We start from the raw sequence: 15,994 nt of genomic DNA on the forward strand, positions 1-15,994 counted from the left end.
AAACATCTCTGATCAGGGTCAAGTTGGTCCAGGTAAGGGGTCAGTTTATCCCACAAAAGGTGGTTATAGAGCCCCATGACAGCCTGGAAGTTTGATATACGCAACCCCATAGCTTCGGAAGAGTAAATCTTCCTGCCTAACGTATCAAGCTTGCGGCCTTCCCTATCATTAGGGGTGGTCCGCGTCCCCACTCTAGTACGAGCTGGGATGACCTCAGCAATAAAGGAATTAGGTGGGGGATGTCTCGTCAAAAACTGCACGTCAGAGTCAATGACTTTGTAAAGGCCTTCCATCCGTCTTCCAGAAGGAGCCGTGGAGGATGGGTGCGTCCAAGCCGCCATCATCACCTCCTGCAACCCTTGTAGGCATGGCAGAGCCACTGGACCAGTATCAGGGGTAAACAACGCCTGCATAAGCGGATCTTGTGTCCGTTGTTCAGATGCAGCGTGCCTCAAATTCAAGGCCTTGGCCATCCGAATAATCTGGTCAGCCAACGATGACAGGTCTTCAGATGGTGACACTGCTGCCGGATCTGCAATCGCCTCGTCAGGCGAAGGGAGTGATCTTACATCCGATTCAGCATCCGAATGCGACCCCATAGAGAAGCCTCCAGCGTCCGGATTGTAGTAGAGATCCTCAATAGGCTCGCCTTGAAGTATCATAGGCGACATCGATCGGTGCTGCAAGCTAGCGGAAGCCTCCTGAGTGCAGTGGCAAGGAAGCCACGGTGGGGGCATCTGTATATCCTCATCCGGAAGCGGACTGACGGACCCGACCATCAGGAGATCCGGTGAAGGCGATCTGTCTCCTTGGCGCAGTTCCAACACTGGAGACATATCGGTACCGAGCACCGGTACCGATGCACGCTCTGCCTGTTCGCTCGGTGCCGAGCGGATGTCTCGGCGTCGAGGAGAGCGACCTCTCGACGTCGAGCGTGGCGCCGAACCATCCCTGCGCCGAGGCGACGGTGACCGTCTGCGCCGAGTCGGCGTCGATCCCTCGGTTCCGACGTCCTCGGTACCGAGGCGCATCGGCGGCGAAGAACGCTCCTGCGTCTTCTTATGCTTTTTGGCCTTTTTGGCCGGCGGTACTGAGCCAGCGCGAGACTGGGCAACCGCCTTAGCAGCTTTTGGCCGTATCGGGGCTGAGCACACCGAAGGGGTCTTCACTTTCTCTTGCTGGCCAGCAGTAGATACGGACAGGGCCCTCTCCCACAGCGCCGCTTTCAATTTGGCAGACCTCCCTTCACGAGCCCTCGGGGTGAGGGCCTTACAGGCCTTACAGGCTGCCATATTATGGGTCTCTCCCAAACACAGCACACAGGCTGAGTGCTCGTCAGACTTAGACATCTTAGCCCCACAAGTCTTACAATTTTTGAAGAGGGCCACTTTCTCCTTTTTCTCTTCTTTCTTTGAAGCCATTTTTCTTCTGAGGAAAATGTCTTCCCTCAAGCTTAGTTGTTCGCTCGCTCGAAGAACACGTCCTCTTTCGGTGGCGGCAGAAAGAGAACTGAGGGGAGAGGGCTGGCTCCGCCCAGGTCAGGTGGTGTTTTGGGCGGGAAACCGCCTCCTCGTTGGAGCCTAGCCCTCTCGGGTTGAAAATTCTAAAAAGAAGCTCGCTAGCTCCTCCCGGTGGTCGGCCTGCCTACTGCAGTCCCCATGTGGGACCGCACAGAAGCCTTGAAAATGAAAAACCGTTCTAGTCCTGGGAGCCGGGTAGGGCAGCAAAGGACTCCCTTCAGCTGCATTGAGCAGGCCTGTTGGGCCAATACAGGCCGCCCTGGCTGATCAGTAGAGTTTTGGCGCCAAAACCCGAGCCTGCTTCCTCATGATCCAAGAAAGGCGATTCGCGGCCTATGGCTCTCTCGCCAGGAACTCTGCCATGGCGGGATGGCTGGGCAAGCGCAATCGCAGGGATTTCGTACTTCGCTGCCTGGGGACCACCTCCCCCAACTCCCAACCCTGAGACGGTGACCCTATTTATTACCGTTCCCTATGAGGAAAGGTTAAGGCGCTTAGGGCTCTTTAGCTTGGAGAAACGACGACTGAGGGGTGACATGATTGAGGTTTATAAGATTATGCATGGGAAAGAGCAGGTAGAGAAAGAGGTACTTTTCTCCCTTTCTCACAATACAAGAACCCGTGGGCACTCCATGAAATTGCTGAGCGGTCGGGTTAGAACGGATAAAAGGAAGTACTTCTTTACCCAAAGAGTGATTAACACATGGAACTCACTGCCACAGGAAATGGTGGCAGCTACAAGTATGGACGGCTTCAAAAGGGAATTAGATAAGCATATGGAGCAGAGGTCCATCAGTGGCTATTAGCCACAAGGTATAGATAGGGACTCTGGGGGAAGTGATGCTCTGTCATCTTGGTGCTGGGGGGGGGGGTCAACAGTGGGAGGGCTTCTAATGTCCTGGCCCCACTGGTGGACCTCCTGATGGCACTGGTATTTCTGGCCACTGTGGGATACAGAGTGTTGGACTGGATGGGCCTTTGGCCTGATCCAACATTGGCATCTCTTATGTTCTTATGTTCTTATGACCAACTCTGGAATTTCCCCCACAGAACTCCGTCAGATGGTATTGGCCCCCGGAAAGGATTGCAAAATGTTTCCCAAACTGCACAAGTAATTGTTGGAAATGTAAAACAAATGTAGGCTCATTTTTTTCACGTGTGGTGGCGATGTGTAAAAATGCAAAACTACTGGAACAAAACTCAGAAAATAATAAGAGACGTTGTAAATGTAGATCTGCCACTAAATCCCGAAATCTACTTGTTAAATATGGTTCCAAAGAGATATGACTATAATGAAAAATATGTAATAATTTATATCTCGGCTGCAGCGAGAATCCTTGGGGCAAAATATTGGAAATCGGATAAAACACCACAAAGAGAAGAGACAATATACAAATTAATGAATGTAGCAGAAATTGATAAGCTGAATGTTGATTTTATACGGGAAGGACGAAAAGGTCTTTGAGACTAGGTGGTCGAGACTGTATGAGTGGATGGAAAAAGAACGAAACAATAGACTCTAATGTATATTTACTTTTTGTGTATGCTTATTTTTTCTTGTTAACAACTTAAAAATTTATAAATAAAACCGTTAAAAAAAAAAAAAAAGAACTCCGTCAGGTAGCTGAGGCTGAAAGAGAGTAACTGGCCGAAGAGCAAAAGTCCAGGAGCACCTTAAAGACGAACAAAATCTATGGCGGGGGGGGGGGGGGGGGTTGGGGGGAGCTTTCGTGAGTCACGGCTCACTTCTTTAGATACAGCTCGAACGGGAGTCCATCTGTCCTGTATATTGGAAAGTGGAGTGATATAAGGACAGATGGACTCCCATTCTAGCTTTATCTGAAGAAGTGAGCGGTGACTAATGAGAGAGCGCCTCCCCTGCTACAAATTTTGCTAGTCTTTGAGGTGCCACTGGACTCTTGCTCTTTTCAACTGCTGCAGACAGACTGACACGGGAGACCCAGATTCAAACCCTCCCTTTCCTCTTGAAGATCATTTAAGGATCTTCGGCCAGGATGGGTCGCCGTGTCAGTCTGTCTGCAGCACCTCAAAGACTAGCAAAATTTGTAGCAGGGGAGGCGCTCTCTCATCACTGGCTCTCTTCTAGGGTGGCCAATTCTGCCTTGGGAAATCCCTGGGGAAGAAAGGATCAGTAATCACTGCTGACCACCCTTCCCTCCATAAACACGGTCCTCCCCGGGCTCCACCCTGGAATCTCCAGGAATTTCCCAGCCTGGTGTTGGCAACGTTACATGCTGTGGCACATTAAGAACAGGGAAGCCCATGTTGGATCAGGCCAATGGCCCATCCAGTCCAACACTCTGTCACACAGTGGCCAAAAATACCATCAGGAGGTCCACCAGCGGGGCCAGGACACTAGAAGCCCTCCCACTGTTGCCCCCCCCCCCCAGCACCAAGAACACAGAGCGTCACCTGCCCCAGCCTGAGAGTTCCTATCTATTATCTTGTGGCCAGTGTTTCCCTCTAAGCTGAGTCAGTGTGAGCTAGCTGACAGGTTTTTAGCCTCTGGCTCACAGATTTTTGTCTCAGCTCAGGAAGGAGGGCTCCAGAGCAAACTGATTTATGCAGCAGCCAAATCGCTCGCTCACCACTTTAAGGACAGTAGCTCACAAAGTAGAATTTTTTTGTAATCCGTGGTTTTTTTGAATGCCAAATGAATTTACCAACCATTTTTTCCAAATCTTTGAAGTATTGGTATTTTCTAATAATTGGTAAGTTTTGTGCCAGAAAAAGGAATCTTGGTAATATATTCACTTTGACAGTTGCGATTCTGCTCAATAACGAAAGATGTTTTTTATCCCACCGGGTTAAATCTACTTTGATTTCTTTTAGAAGTTGTATATAGTTGCTTTCGTATAAGGTTGATGTTTTATTGGCAATCCAAATTCCTAAATATTTTGCTTTTTGAACTACCTCCATTTTTGAAATCTCTTGAATTTTTTGTATTAACCTTTGTGCACAGCTTTTAACTATTATTTTAGGTTTTTTGGAAGTTAATTTTTAACGCCGCTAAGTTTCCATATTCCTGAATATCAGATATTAAATGAGTTATCGATCGTTCTGGTTCCTCCAATATAAAGATTAAATCATCTGTGAAGGCCTGGGGTTTAAGCACTTCACCTTTTACTCTCAGACCTTTTATCCTATCATTATTCCTTATCTTATCATTTAGAGATTCTAAAGTGAATATGTACCACTTTAATGCCAGGAGCTCACAAAGTAGACTTTTTGCTCACAGGACTCCACAGCTTAGAGAGAGCATTGCTTGTGGCTCATAGCCACTGATGGGCCTCTGCTCCATACGTTTATCCATTCACACGCTGTCTCATTTAAATGGGGACGCCGTCCATGCAAAACGGCAACACGTCCACCGCACAGTTGCTTTGCAGGTGTGTTGGCCCAGGATAAATAAGGCGCCGAGCACATGCTAAGGCGCACCAGAGCGGGGAGGGGTGAGTCCTTTCACCTTGCCTGCATCACATTTCAATCAAGTCGAAACGACCGAGTCGACTTAAACAAATGTGCCTCTAAGTCAAATGGAACGAGTCCGCTTCTTAAGAGCGGGGTAGCGTCGATAGAGATGTAAAATTTCCGGAAATTTTGAAGCTCGGAAAAAAACCCGTTTTTTTCCGGGGGGAAACGGAAATTTTCAGAAAAATTGAAAAAATGCTACATTGGCATTTCTTTTGTTTTTTCTAGATTGAAAGTTATTCTGTTACTTTAGGAACATAAAATTTGACTATGGACATTTGTACTTGGCATGAAATTATCACAACTAGCATATTAAAATATAGTGTATCCAAACAATTATTACAAACAGAATACCCACCCACATGCAAAAACAAAACTGAAACCTTTTTCTTTTCTTGTGACAATAGCACCTCCTAAAGGAAGAAATGCATCTTGTTCTTGCATTGGAGAGTTCAGTTTGTAACCTAGGACTTGCTTGTCCTCCGTGCACAGAAATTAGATCAATCTGACACCATACATATTTTTTTTTTAGAAATGATTCGGAAAATATTTGAACACCTGGTCTTAAAATATTTTATTCATCATGTTAAAATAAAACGTTCCATAATCATTTTTTTTTCTTTTTTCAATTTTTCCAATTTTTCAGAAAAAAACAAAAAGGCTTCAGGAAAAAAACAGGAAAAAAACGTTTCCCCCCCTAATTTTTCCGGGTTTTTTCCAGGCCTTCACATCTCTAAGCGTCGATCTGTTAAATCGCGCATCGTTGGCGTGCGCTTCAATTCCGTTATCTGTCATTGCGGACACAGTATCTCTCGTAGAGATTTCGAATACGCCAATCCGTAATGCAGCCGTGCGCGCTGTTTTTAGGGATTGCTTTAGAGGAGGAGGCCCTGTTCCCGCGTGTAGTTCTCGTCAGCTGTGCCAATTGAAAAGAAAAATCCAAACTCCCGGAACACAGTCTGCATAATACCTTTCATTAGGACCGACTGAACACTTGACTGCATATCGTATTACCTAAATTGTTCTGGTTCATTTCTGCAAAATGCGTGCGTGGGTGTATGTGGAAGCCTGCAAGCGGCAAGCCAGTGTGCTGTAATGCTTAAAGGGATGGACTAACATCTGGAAGACCTAGGTTTGAATCCTCACTTTGCCACGGGAAACCCACTGGGTGACCTTGGGCCAGAATAAGACAGAGAGGAGAATGATGCAAACCGCTTTGGGTCCCCATTGGGGGGGGGGAAAGCGGGATATAAATAAAGTGTGTAGTGGTTTGGTGCAGTGGTTAAACACGCGGACTCTAACCTGGGAGAACTGGGTTTGATTCCCCACTCCACTTGCACCTGCTGGATGACCTTGGGCAAGCTGTAGCTCTGGCACAGCTGTTCTTGAAAAAGAGCCGTTTCTGTCACTCAGCCCCACCTACCTCACAGGGTGCCTGTTGTGGGGAAGGAAAGGGAATGGCGTTTGTAAGCCGCTCTGAGACTCCTTCGGGTAGTGAAGGGCAGAGTACAAATCCAATCTCTTCTTCTTCTTCTAAATACAACCTCTGGCAGCGAATTCCACATTTTAATCACTCGCTGTGTAAAGTAGTATTTCCTTTTATCCGTCCCGAACCTACTGCCCGGCAGCTTCACTGGATGCCCTCCAGTTCCAGTCTTTTGAGAGAGGTAGAAAAATTTCTCTTTGTCAACTCTCTTCATCCCTTGCATAATTTTATAGACCTCGATCCTGTCCCCCCCCTCCCCCAGTCGTCTCTTTTTTAAACGGAAAAGTCCCAGGCTCTTCAGCCTTTCCTCCTAGGGAAGGTGCTCAAACCCCCCTAATCATCTTGGTTGCCCTCCCCTGTCCTTTTCCCAGCCTTTTGGCCCCCCAACTTAATTGCCCAAGACCCTCTTCTTTTCCTGAATAACCCATGTCACAGGGGAGGTCTGGAGAGAAAACTTGCAGGCAGCTTGGAAGAAGCACTGGTGGAAAAACAGGGCCACAGTGAAGAGGAGGAGGAGGAGGAGGGTGGATTTATACCCCGGCCTTCACTACCCAATCGTGTCTCAGAGCAGCTTACAGACTCCTTTCCCTTCCCCTCCCCACAACAGACACCCAGGGAGGTAGGTGGGGACAAGAGAACTCTGACAGAAACTGCTCTTTTTCAAGAGCAGCTCTTTTTCAAGAACAGCTCTGACAGAACTGTGGCTTGCTCAAGGTCATCCAGCAGCTGCAAGTATAATTCTGTATATTTACTCTTTGGCCTCTGTATTTCCGTATGATGGATTGTATGGGCATATTGATTTCATGTCATAGATACATCCAGGGGTCATTTCCGTATGATGGATTGTATGGGCATATTGATTTCATGTCATTGATACATCCAGGGGTCATTTCGTAAAAAAAAAAGAGGTGCAGGGGCTCATTTGCATAGCTCATTTCCATATGCCACACCCCCTTGCAAAGCACAGGAATGCAAGCATGCCTGGGTTCCCTGCCTGATCTTCTCCAGGTGGCCCGTGGCTGTGGAGCACCTTTAGAAGATCGGGCAGAGAACCCGGGCATGTTTAGAATGCCTTTCTCTCCCCTCCCCATCTGGGGAAGGGAAAGAAAGACACTTAAATCCCTCAAGGCAGCGGACCTTCCTTGGCCTGTCCGCCTCTGCAGGTGGGCCAGGAATGGTGGCAGCGGGGGGGGGGCACCCCGGGCTCTTTACTGCCGGAGCGCCGCTCCACCGCGCTCCAGCAGGAAATGACCCCTGGATACATCACACTTTAAATGAAGTCTTTATGGATATGTTGCGGGAAATATAGCACACAGTTGTTTTGCTAGTTTTTTGAGACTCTGTACCAGCCTGATTTTGAGCTGCGGTGGCTCAAGTGGTTAAGACGCTGAACTGCAGGCTGTAGAAGGTCAGTAGTTCAGCAGTTCAAGACCCGGGTGCCGCAAGACGGGGTGAGCTCCTGTCTCTAGTTCCAGCTCCTGCCAACCTAGCAGTTCGAAAGCAAGAAATTGAGAGTAGATAAATAGGGACCACTTTGGTGGGAAGGTAACAGTGTTCCGTGCGCCTTGGTGTTTAGTCATGCCGGCCACATGACCACGGAAACGTCTTCGGACAGCGCTGGCTCTTCGGCTTTGAAACGGAGATGAGCACCGCAACCCTAGAGTCGGATTCGACTGGCTTTCGAGCAAGGGAACCTTTACCTTTACTTACCAGCCTGATTTCTTTCTTTTCCTTCGCAGGCTTTGTGGCCGGCGCTTCCAGTCATTTGTGGAGGATGCCAAATTGTCCCCTGGCCCCTGTTCCACCAGTGTGCATCCGGGTACGCTCCCACTCACCGTCTCCCAGGAAAAGAATAACGTTCTTCGCTCGATGGGCCACTGGAGTCAACTTGAGTGCGGATTGCAGCGTCTGCCCGGCTCTCTCGTTCCAATACTTTGGATCTTTTTCATCCTCTGGAAGTGTTAGGAAGAGAAGGAAGTTAATGGCCTTGCGTGGGGTGTCATTAATGCATGGAACCTGCCAGCGCAGGAAGTGGGGGCAGACAGCAGAGGAAAAATTCACCACGGTGGATCAGGGGAACGATGTCAGCTAGCCACGCGAGCAAAGAAGAACTTCCATGTGCAGCGGCAGTCTCTCTTGATGTCAGAAACATGGGATACATAGACAAAACATTAAGGGCCAGCACTCTCACGGCTTGGCTGTGGGCTTCTTGGAGATGTGGGGCTGGGCCCTGTTGGGAAAAGAGGCTAGATAAGAGGAAATCAGGGTTGCCAACCTCCAGGTGGGGCCTGGAGGCTTCCTGAAGTTACATCTTGTCTCCAGATTGAGATCAGTTACACTGGAGGAAATGGAATCCATCCCCTCCCCAAACCCCATCCTCTCCAGGCTGCATTCCCAAATCTCCAGGAAATTCCCAACCTGGATTTGGCAACCCTAGAGCCGGTTGTGGATGTTTAAATGAGGCTGGCACAAGAAGCATTTCTGCCCAGGTGCTCAAATGTGAAATCTCATTTCTTCGGGATCGTCAAGAAGAAACTGGCATTGTCTGTTGAGGTTTTTCCAGGTTGAGTGGCCATGGTCTTGGCATTGTAGGACCTGACGTTTCGGCAGTGGCTGTGACTGACATCCTCAGAGGCAGGGGTCATTTCGTAGAAAAAGAGGTGAATAAACTTTTTGAAACAGCAGAAAATGATAAACTGACTCTAGAAATGAGATTAAGTAAAGAGGGGACATTTCAAAAAACATGGAAAAAGTTTTATGATTGGTATAATGCAAATGTAATTGAAGATTAGGCAAGGATAGTGCAATGGACTTGAGAACACAGAAGGTAGGAGAATGGAAAGTATTTGATATAGCGTTTTTATTAATTAAGTAATTGCATATAAGCATATAATGTAACTGCACTCTTGGTATATACGTTATGTGTAGCAGAGTGTCTGTTTGTAGTGTGTAGATTTGTTTGTTGTAGATTAAAAAAAATTAATAAAAGTGTACCTGTGGGTACTTTAAAAGAAAAGAAAAGAAAAAGAGGTGCAGAATCTCATTAGCATAATTTATTAGCATAACTTATTTTGCATATGCCACACTCCCTGACATCACCGGAAGTGTGTCAGAAGGCAACACCCACCGCTCAGGCTCCACTGGACTGTTCTGGATTGCTAGCTATTGGGGGGGGGGAACGTGCAGATCTGTCCTCACAGAGGAGGGAGAGCTTGTGCCTGAATAAACCTACTGAGGGCTGCTGGGAGCAGGGGGTGGTGCTTGTTGCATGTGCCTGCTCCCTGGGCTCCTTACTGCCAGAGCTCCGCTCCTGTGCGCTCCCACAGGAAATGACCCCTGCTCAGAGGTATAACACAGAAGGATGGAGTACTCTCTGTGTCAAGGTGAGAAGAAGAAAAATGGTAGGCAGGTAATTTATATCTACTCAGGAAGGTGGGGTCGGGCTGAGTCATTGAAGAAGAGAGTTTTTTAAAAATTTAAACATGAAGAAGAAGCAGCGATTGGATTTATACCCCACCCTTCACTACCCAAGGGAGTCTCAGAGCAGCTTACAAACTCCTTTCCCTTCCCCTCACCACAACAGACACCCTGCGAGGTAGGCGGGGCTGAGAGAGCTCTGACAAAAACTGCTCTTTTTTCAAGGATAGCTCTGAGAGAACTATGACTTGCCGAAGGTCATCCAGCAGCTGCAAGTGGAGGAGTGGGGAATCAAACCCAGTTCTCCCAGATTAAAGTCCGTGCGACACCAAACTGGCAAAAGAAGACAGTTTAAAAATAAATCGGGCATGGTTTCCTGTCCTGAAAAACACAAAAGGCTCTACATCTGACAATAGCACTATAGATAAGATTAGAATTTCCACAGCCAATCCACATATAAAAGAACCGCCTCAGGAAACGGGAAACCTCCTCAGGAAGCAATCCATTTACAAAAGAACCTCCTCAGGAAAGCCCCTCCATTAGCATGTTCACAGCCTGGGGAACTCCTACAAGATAATGACTCAGCCCTACCCCACCTTCTGGAGTAGATATAAATTACCTGCCTACCATTTTTCTTCTCACCTTGACACAGAGAGTCCTCCATCTTTCTGTGGTATACCTCTGAGGATGCCAGTCACAGCTGCTGGCGAAACGTCAGGTCCTACAATGCCAAGACCACGGCCAGACAGCCCGGAAAATCTACATAATCTAATGAACTCCGGCCGTGAAAGCCTTCGACAACAAACTGGCATTGTGTCCATTAGACAGACATGATGGATCAGAACCGCCCCTAGAAGGCAGGATTACAACAGACACAGCCCTTCTTCCCCGCCAGAAAAGGGCTCTTCTGCTTTTCCGGAAACCCCATTTTGTGCAAAGATTGCTTTGAATCTGACAAGTCCGCAGCTGATTCCTACAACCGATACTACTTTGCAAAATTGCACTGTGGGTGAGTTTCTATACAAAAAGCCTCCGGGAAAAACTGACTCTTGAAAAGGGGGCCGTGCCCTAATCGTCTTCCTATCTGAGCATTTGGCTGGTGGAGGACAGTCAGAAACCCCAGCGTGTGTGGCCACTGTGTTGTGCTAAACCTCCATGGACAGAGGCAGTATACCAGAAGCTGGGAACAGGTAGCCAAAAGGGCTCCATCTCCATTAGATTTGGCCAGGGCTTTTTTTGTAGAAAAAGTCCAGCAGGAACTCATTACCATAATAGGCCATACCCAGCAGCAGAAACTCATTAGCATATTAGGGCACACCCCTGATTGCACCACTCATTAGCATATTAGGCCACACCCCCACGTTACCAGAAGTGTGGTCATCCAGCCACACCCACCTTTTGCTTCTTATTCTGTTTACCTTGTTTGTTGTCAAAACCCAGGGCTTTTGTTGTCGCAGGAACTCCTTTGCATGTTAGGGCACACACCCCTAATGTAGCCAATCCTAATGAGTTTCTGCTGTTGGGTGTGGCCTGTTATGCTAATAAGTTCCTGCTGGGTGTGGCCAACTTGGGAGCCAGCCGGAACTCCGTTCCTGTGTGTTCCTGCCCAAAAATAGCCCTGGTTGGCTAATCAACCTCCCAGAAGACTCTGGAAAACCGCTGATAACACGCCGGACGTTTGCCGAGCTCAGACGTTAAGATAAAGAGAGAGAAGCGGACCCAACAGACTCTTTTAAAAACAGAAATCAGTTGGGGAGAGGTTAGGGTTGCCACCCTCCAGGTGGGGCCCGGAGATCTCGAGAACAGAAGAGAAGCCAATGTTGGATCAGGCCAGTGGCCCGTCCAGTCCAACGCTCTGTCACACAGTGGCCAAAAATACCAGGGGCCATCAGGAGGTCCAGCAGTGGGGCCAGGACACTAGAAGCCCTCCCCCTGTTGCCCCCCCCCCCCAGCACCAAGAAGACAGAGCCTCCCTTGCCCCAGACTGAGAGTCCCTATCTATACCTTGTGGCTAATAGCCACTGATGGACCTCTGCTCCATATGCTTATCCAATCCCCTCTTGAAGCTGTCCATGCTTGTAGCCGCCGCCACCTCCTGTGGCAGTGAATTCCATGTGTTAATCACTCTCTGGCTGAAGAAGGGCTTCCTTTTATCTGTTCTAACCTGACTGCTCAGCAATTTCATGGAGTGCCCACGAGTTCTTGTCTTGTGATAAAGGGAGAAAAGGCCTTCCTTCTCTACCTGCTCGATCCCTCACGTTCCCCCCCCCCCAACAGAACCAAAATCACTCAGCAAGCTTCCATCGCACAAGTGGGCATTTAGAACCCGGGTCTTCCAGAACCGCCCCTCGAGCCCCGATGCCGCTTTGGTTCTGAGAAGTTAAGGATAAGCTTGTTGGTTTTTGGAGACCGTTTTGGTTCTGCTTTGTCCCTGTGTTAGGGGATAAAAAAAATTGAACCATCCAAAGCAGCTTCATTCCAGAGCGGGGACTTCCCACCTCTCCCCACAGGTCCGGATGCATTATCAGGTCTGCGACTGATATCTGTTGGGGAAAATGAACTCGTTAATGTGTCCCCATGTCTGTCTTTGAGCAGCCTGTTCCCAGGAAGGCCGACAATGGAAAACACCCATTCAGCACAGACAGATGACCCTGGAATGCACTGAGAACCGTCTGCCAGTTTCACAAGGTTTGGGAAAACATTTACCACCACAGAGAAAGAGCAAACAAATTGTTATCGCTGAAATGTTTTACATCCCGGTTTGCTGCAGTGGATCTCCAGGAAAGCTCTCTCTGGAAAAGAGCACTGGACGTAACTAGAAGCGCCTGCGTTTGAAATCCAAGTTGGGAATCAGAAAAGCAGATATAGCAACACAGAGATGCGGATTCCAGGGCAGAGAAGCACCCAAGTGCTACAGAAGCCAGGAAAGGTTGGGACACATCATCCCATGAATATCGCTCCTGCCTCACCAGCCGGGCGTTGAGTATTTACAGCAAATAGCGGCTCTCTCCCATCTTTAGATTAAGTGCCCAAAGATTTGGATGACACTGGTACTCCAAAAGGTAACAAGATTTCCTTAGTAAGGAAGGAGAGAAAGAAAGGAAAGAAAGAAAGAAAGAGCAAGAGAGAGAAAAGAAAGGAAAGGAAAGGAAAGAGGAAAGGAAGGAAGAGAAAGAAAGAAAGAAAGAAAGAAAGGAAGGAAGGAAGGAAGGCAGGAAGGAAGGAAGGAGGGAAGGAAGAAAGGATGGAAGGAAGGAAGGAAGGAAGGAAGGGAGGGAGAGGAAAGGAAAGGAAGGAAAGAGAGAAAGAAAGAAAAAGAAAGAAAAAGCAAGACAGAGAAAGGAAAGGAAAGGAAAAAGGAAAGGAAGGAAGAGAAAGAAAGAAAAAGAAAGAAGGAAGGAGAGAGAAAGGTGAGAAAGGTGAGAAAGGAAGGAAGGAAGGAAGGAAGGGAGGAAGGAAGGAAGGAAGGAAGGAAGGAAGGAAGGAAGGAAGGAAGTTCTTCTCACACCCTATGCTTATGGCCAAATGGAGTCTGACTTTCCCCATCGACGCCAGGAAACCAATGGGTCTCCGCCTCACCTAAGGACGCAGCCGAAAGATGGATGCAGAGGGAAAGGAGTCCGTGGATCCCCAGGGTGACCAGTCGGCCCATCTTGCTGCCAAGCCCGGGAGTCTCTGAGCCCAGCCGGAGCCTCTCTGTGTGGGAAAGGCGAGAGGTGCGAGGACGGTTGGTTTCTTTGCTCTTCCACTCACCTTTGGACCTCCTGCCCCCCCCCTCCCCGCCAAGATGTGTATTGGAGGCAGGGTGGGGTGGAGGAAACAGGAGGGGGAGAAATACATGTGAAGACCTGTCCTCTCCTGGCTCGGAGAGGCCCGTGGGAAGCTCTGCAGAGCCGCTTTTGTCAGCACTTTTCAGGAGGCGGTTTCGAGGATTTCCCAAAGGATTGTAAAGTCTTTGTAAGCGACGTGTTGCCCGGCCACACCCAGGCCTTACAAAAGGGGGCCTTGGAAATCACTCCACTCGGCAAGATATGAGGACAGAGGGACTCGCATCCTAGCCAATGTTCCCTCTAAGCCGAGTCAGTGTGAGCCAGCTCAGTTTTTTAGCCTCCAGCTCACAGATTTTGGTCTTAGCGAAGGAAGGAGGGCTCCAGAGCAAACTCATTGTTGCAGCTGCCAAGTCGCTCGCTCGCAACCTTAATGCCAGTCGCTCGCCGAGTAGAATTTTTGCCCACAAGACTCTACAGCTTAGAGGGGACATTGCCCTAGCCGTATCTGAAGAAGTCAGCAGTGACTCAGGGAAGCGCCTAACCCTGCCCCAAACCTTGTCGGTCTTTTAGGTGTTACTGGAGTCTCGCTCTTTTCTACTGCTGTCAATGTCTGCTTAGTGAAGGCACCGCCTTATGCATCCGACAAAGCCGGCTCCAGTCCACAAAAACGTCAGTTGGAATAAAACACTGTGCGTATGTCAAGAGAGCCGGTTTGGTGTAGTGGCTAGGAATGTAGTGGCAAATAGAAGGGGAAGTCGTGGAGGTAGTGACAGACTTCACGTTCCTGGGATCCCAGATCACCACAGACTGTGACAGCAGCCATGAAATCAAAAGACGGCTGCTCCTTGGGAGGAAAGCGATGCTGAACCTAAACAGCATGATAAAAAGTAGAGACATCACCCTGCCAACAAAAGTCCGCATGGACAAAGCAATGGTATCCCCAGTAGTCATGTATGGCTGCAAGAGTTGGAGTATATGGAAGGCTGAGCGCCAAAGAATAGATTCTTTTGAACTATGGTGCTGGAAAAGACTCTTGAGAGTCCCTTGGACTGCAAGGAGATCAAATCAGTCAATCCTGAAAGAAATCAACCCTGACTGTTCCCTGGAAGGCCAGATAATGAAACTGAAGCTCAAATCCTTTGGCCACCCAATGAGAAGGGAGCACTCACTGGAAAAGACCCTGATGCTGGGAAAGATTGAAGGTCAAAGAAGACGGGGACAGCAAAGGATGAGATGGTTAGACAGTGTCATAGATGCAACGAACATGAAATTGAGCAAACTTCAGAGGACGGCGGAAGACCAGAAGGCCTGGCATGATCTGGCCCATGGGGTCGCGAAGAGTCGGAATCGACTGTGCTACTGAACAACAACTAGGAATGTGGACTCTAATCTGGGAGGACCGCTTCTCCACATGCAGCCAAACCCCGCCCTCCCCAGGCTCCACCCCCAAAAGCTCCAGGAATATCCCAACCCAGAGCTGGCAACTCAGAATCCAGGCCCAGCACGCTTGGAACGGCACGTTTTTCACATATTGGGAATGTGATACCCAGAGTGCCTTTTTTGCCAATACGCCGGTGTGATGCCAAGCGACTGTGCCAGAAGTTTCCCCAGGTTCCTCTCTGTTCCGGCAGCCCTTTTTGACCCCAGGAAATAGAATTTCGGGGTATGAACTTTCCGGGAGTGGGAAGAGGCTACAGGAAGAGAGGGATGGCAAGGAAACTCTGTGCATGGAACAGCTAGATTGGAACCAAGGGACCTTTTGACTCTCGAAAGGTGATACCCCGAAAATCTTGTTGGTCTCTAAGGGGTTGTTGTTGTTCAGTCGCACAGTCGAGTCCGACTCTTTGCGACCCCATGGGCCAGATCACGCCAGGCCTTCCGGTCTTCCGCCGTCCTCTGAAGTTAGCTCAACTTCATGTTCGCTGCATCGATGACACTGTCTAACCATCCCATCCTTTACCGTCCCCATCTTCTTTGACCTTCCATCTTTCCCAGCATCAGGGTCTTCTCCAGGGAGTGCTCCCTTCTCATTGGGTGGCCAAAGTATTTGAGCTTCAGTACCTCTAAGGGGTAAGGAGCTGCGGTGGCTCAAGTGGTTAAGACGCTGAACTGCAGGCTGTGGAAGGTCGGTAGTTCAGCAGTTCGAGACCCGAGTGTGCCGCAGGACGGAGCTCCCGTCTCTAGTTCCAGCTCCTGCCAACCTAGCAGTTCGAAAGCAAGAAATTGCAAGTAGGTAAATAGGTACCCCTTCGGTGGGAAGGGAACAGCGTTCCGTGTGCCTTGGTGTTTAGTCATGCCGGCCACATGAC

At 48.8% G+C, this 15,994-nt stretch overlaps 1 protein-coding gene across 1 annotated transcript in view; it reads right to left on the minus strand.

Annotated features, from left to right (window-relative positions):
* Nucleotides 1–13,567, minus strand: part of LOC107113453 (alkaline phosphatase, tissue-nonspecific isozyme-like) — a gene marked incomplete at its 3' end in the record, with an annotated part of 43,375 nt that extends 29,808 nt beyond the window's left edge. Inside the window, exons 1-2 of the mRNA XM_015414783.1 lie at nucleotides 13,495–13,567; nucleotides 8,334–8,450 (exon numbers count right to left, since the gene is read on the minus strand). Coding sequence (XP_015270269.1) covers nucleotides 8,334–8,450; nucleotides 13,495–13,567 — 190 coding nt within the window. The remainder of the gene's footprint in view (nucleotides 1–8,333; nucleotides 8,451–13,494) is intronic.
* Between the last annotated feature and the right edge of the window lie 2,427 nt (nucleotides 13,568–15,994).

The sequence above is a fragment of the Gekko japonicus genome, unplaced genomic scaffold, assembly GCF_001447785.1.
Source record: "Gekko japonicus isolate JY-2015 unplaced genomic scaffold, Gekko_japonicus_V1.1 scaffold1662, whole genome shotgun sequence".
Lineage (NCBI taxonomy): Eukaryota > Metazoa > Chordata > Lepidosauria > Squamata > Gekkonidae > Gekko > Gekko japonicus.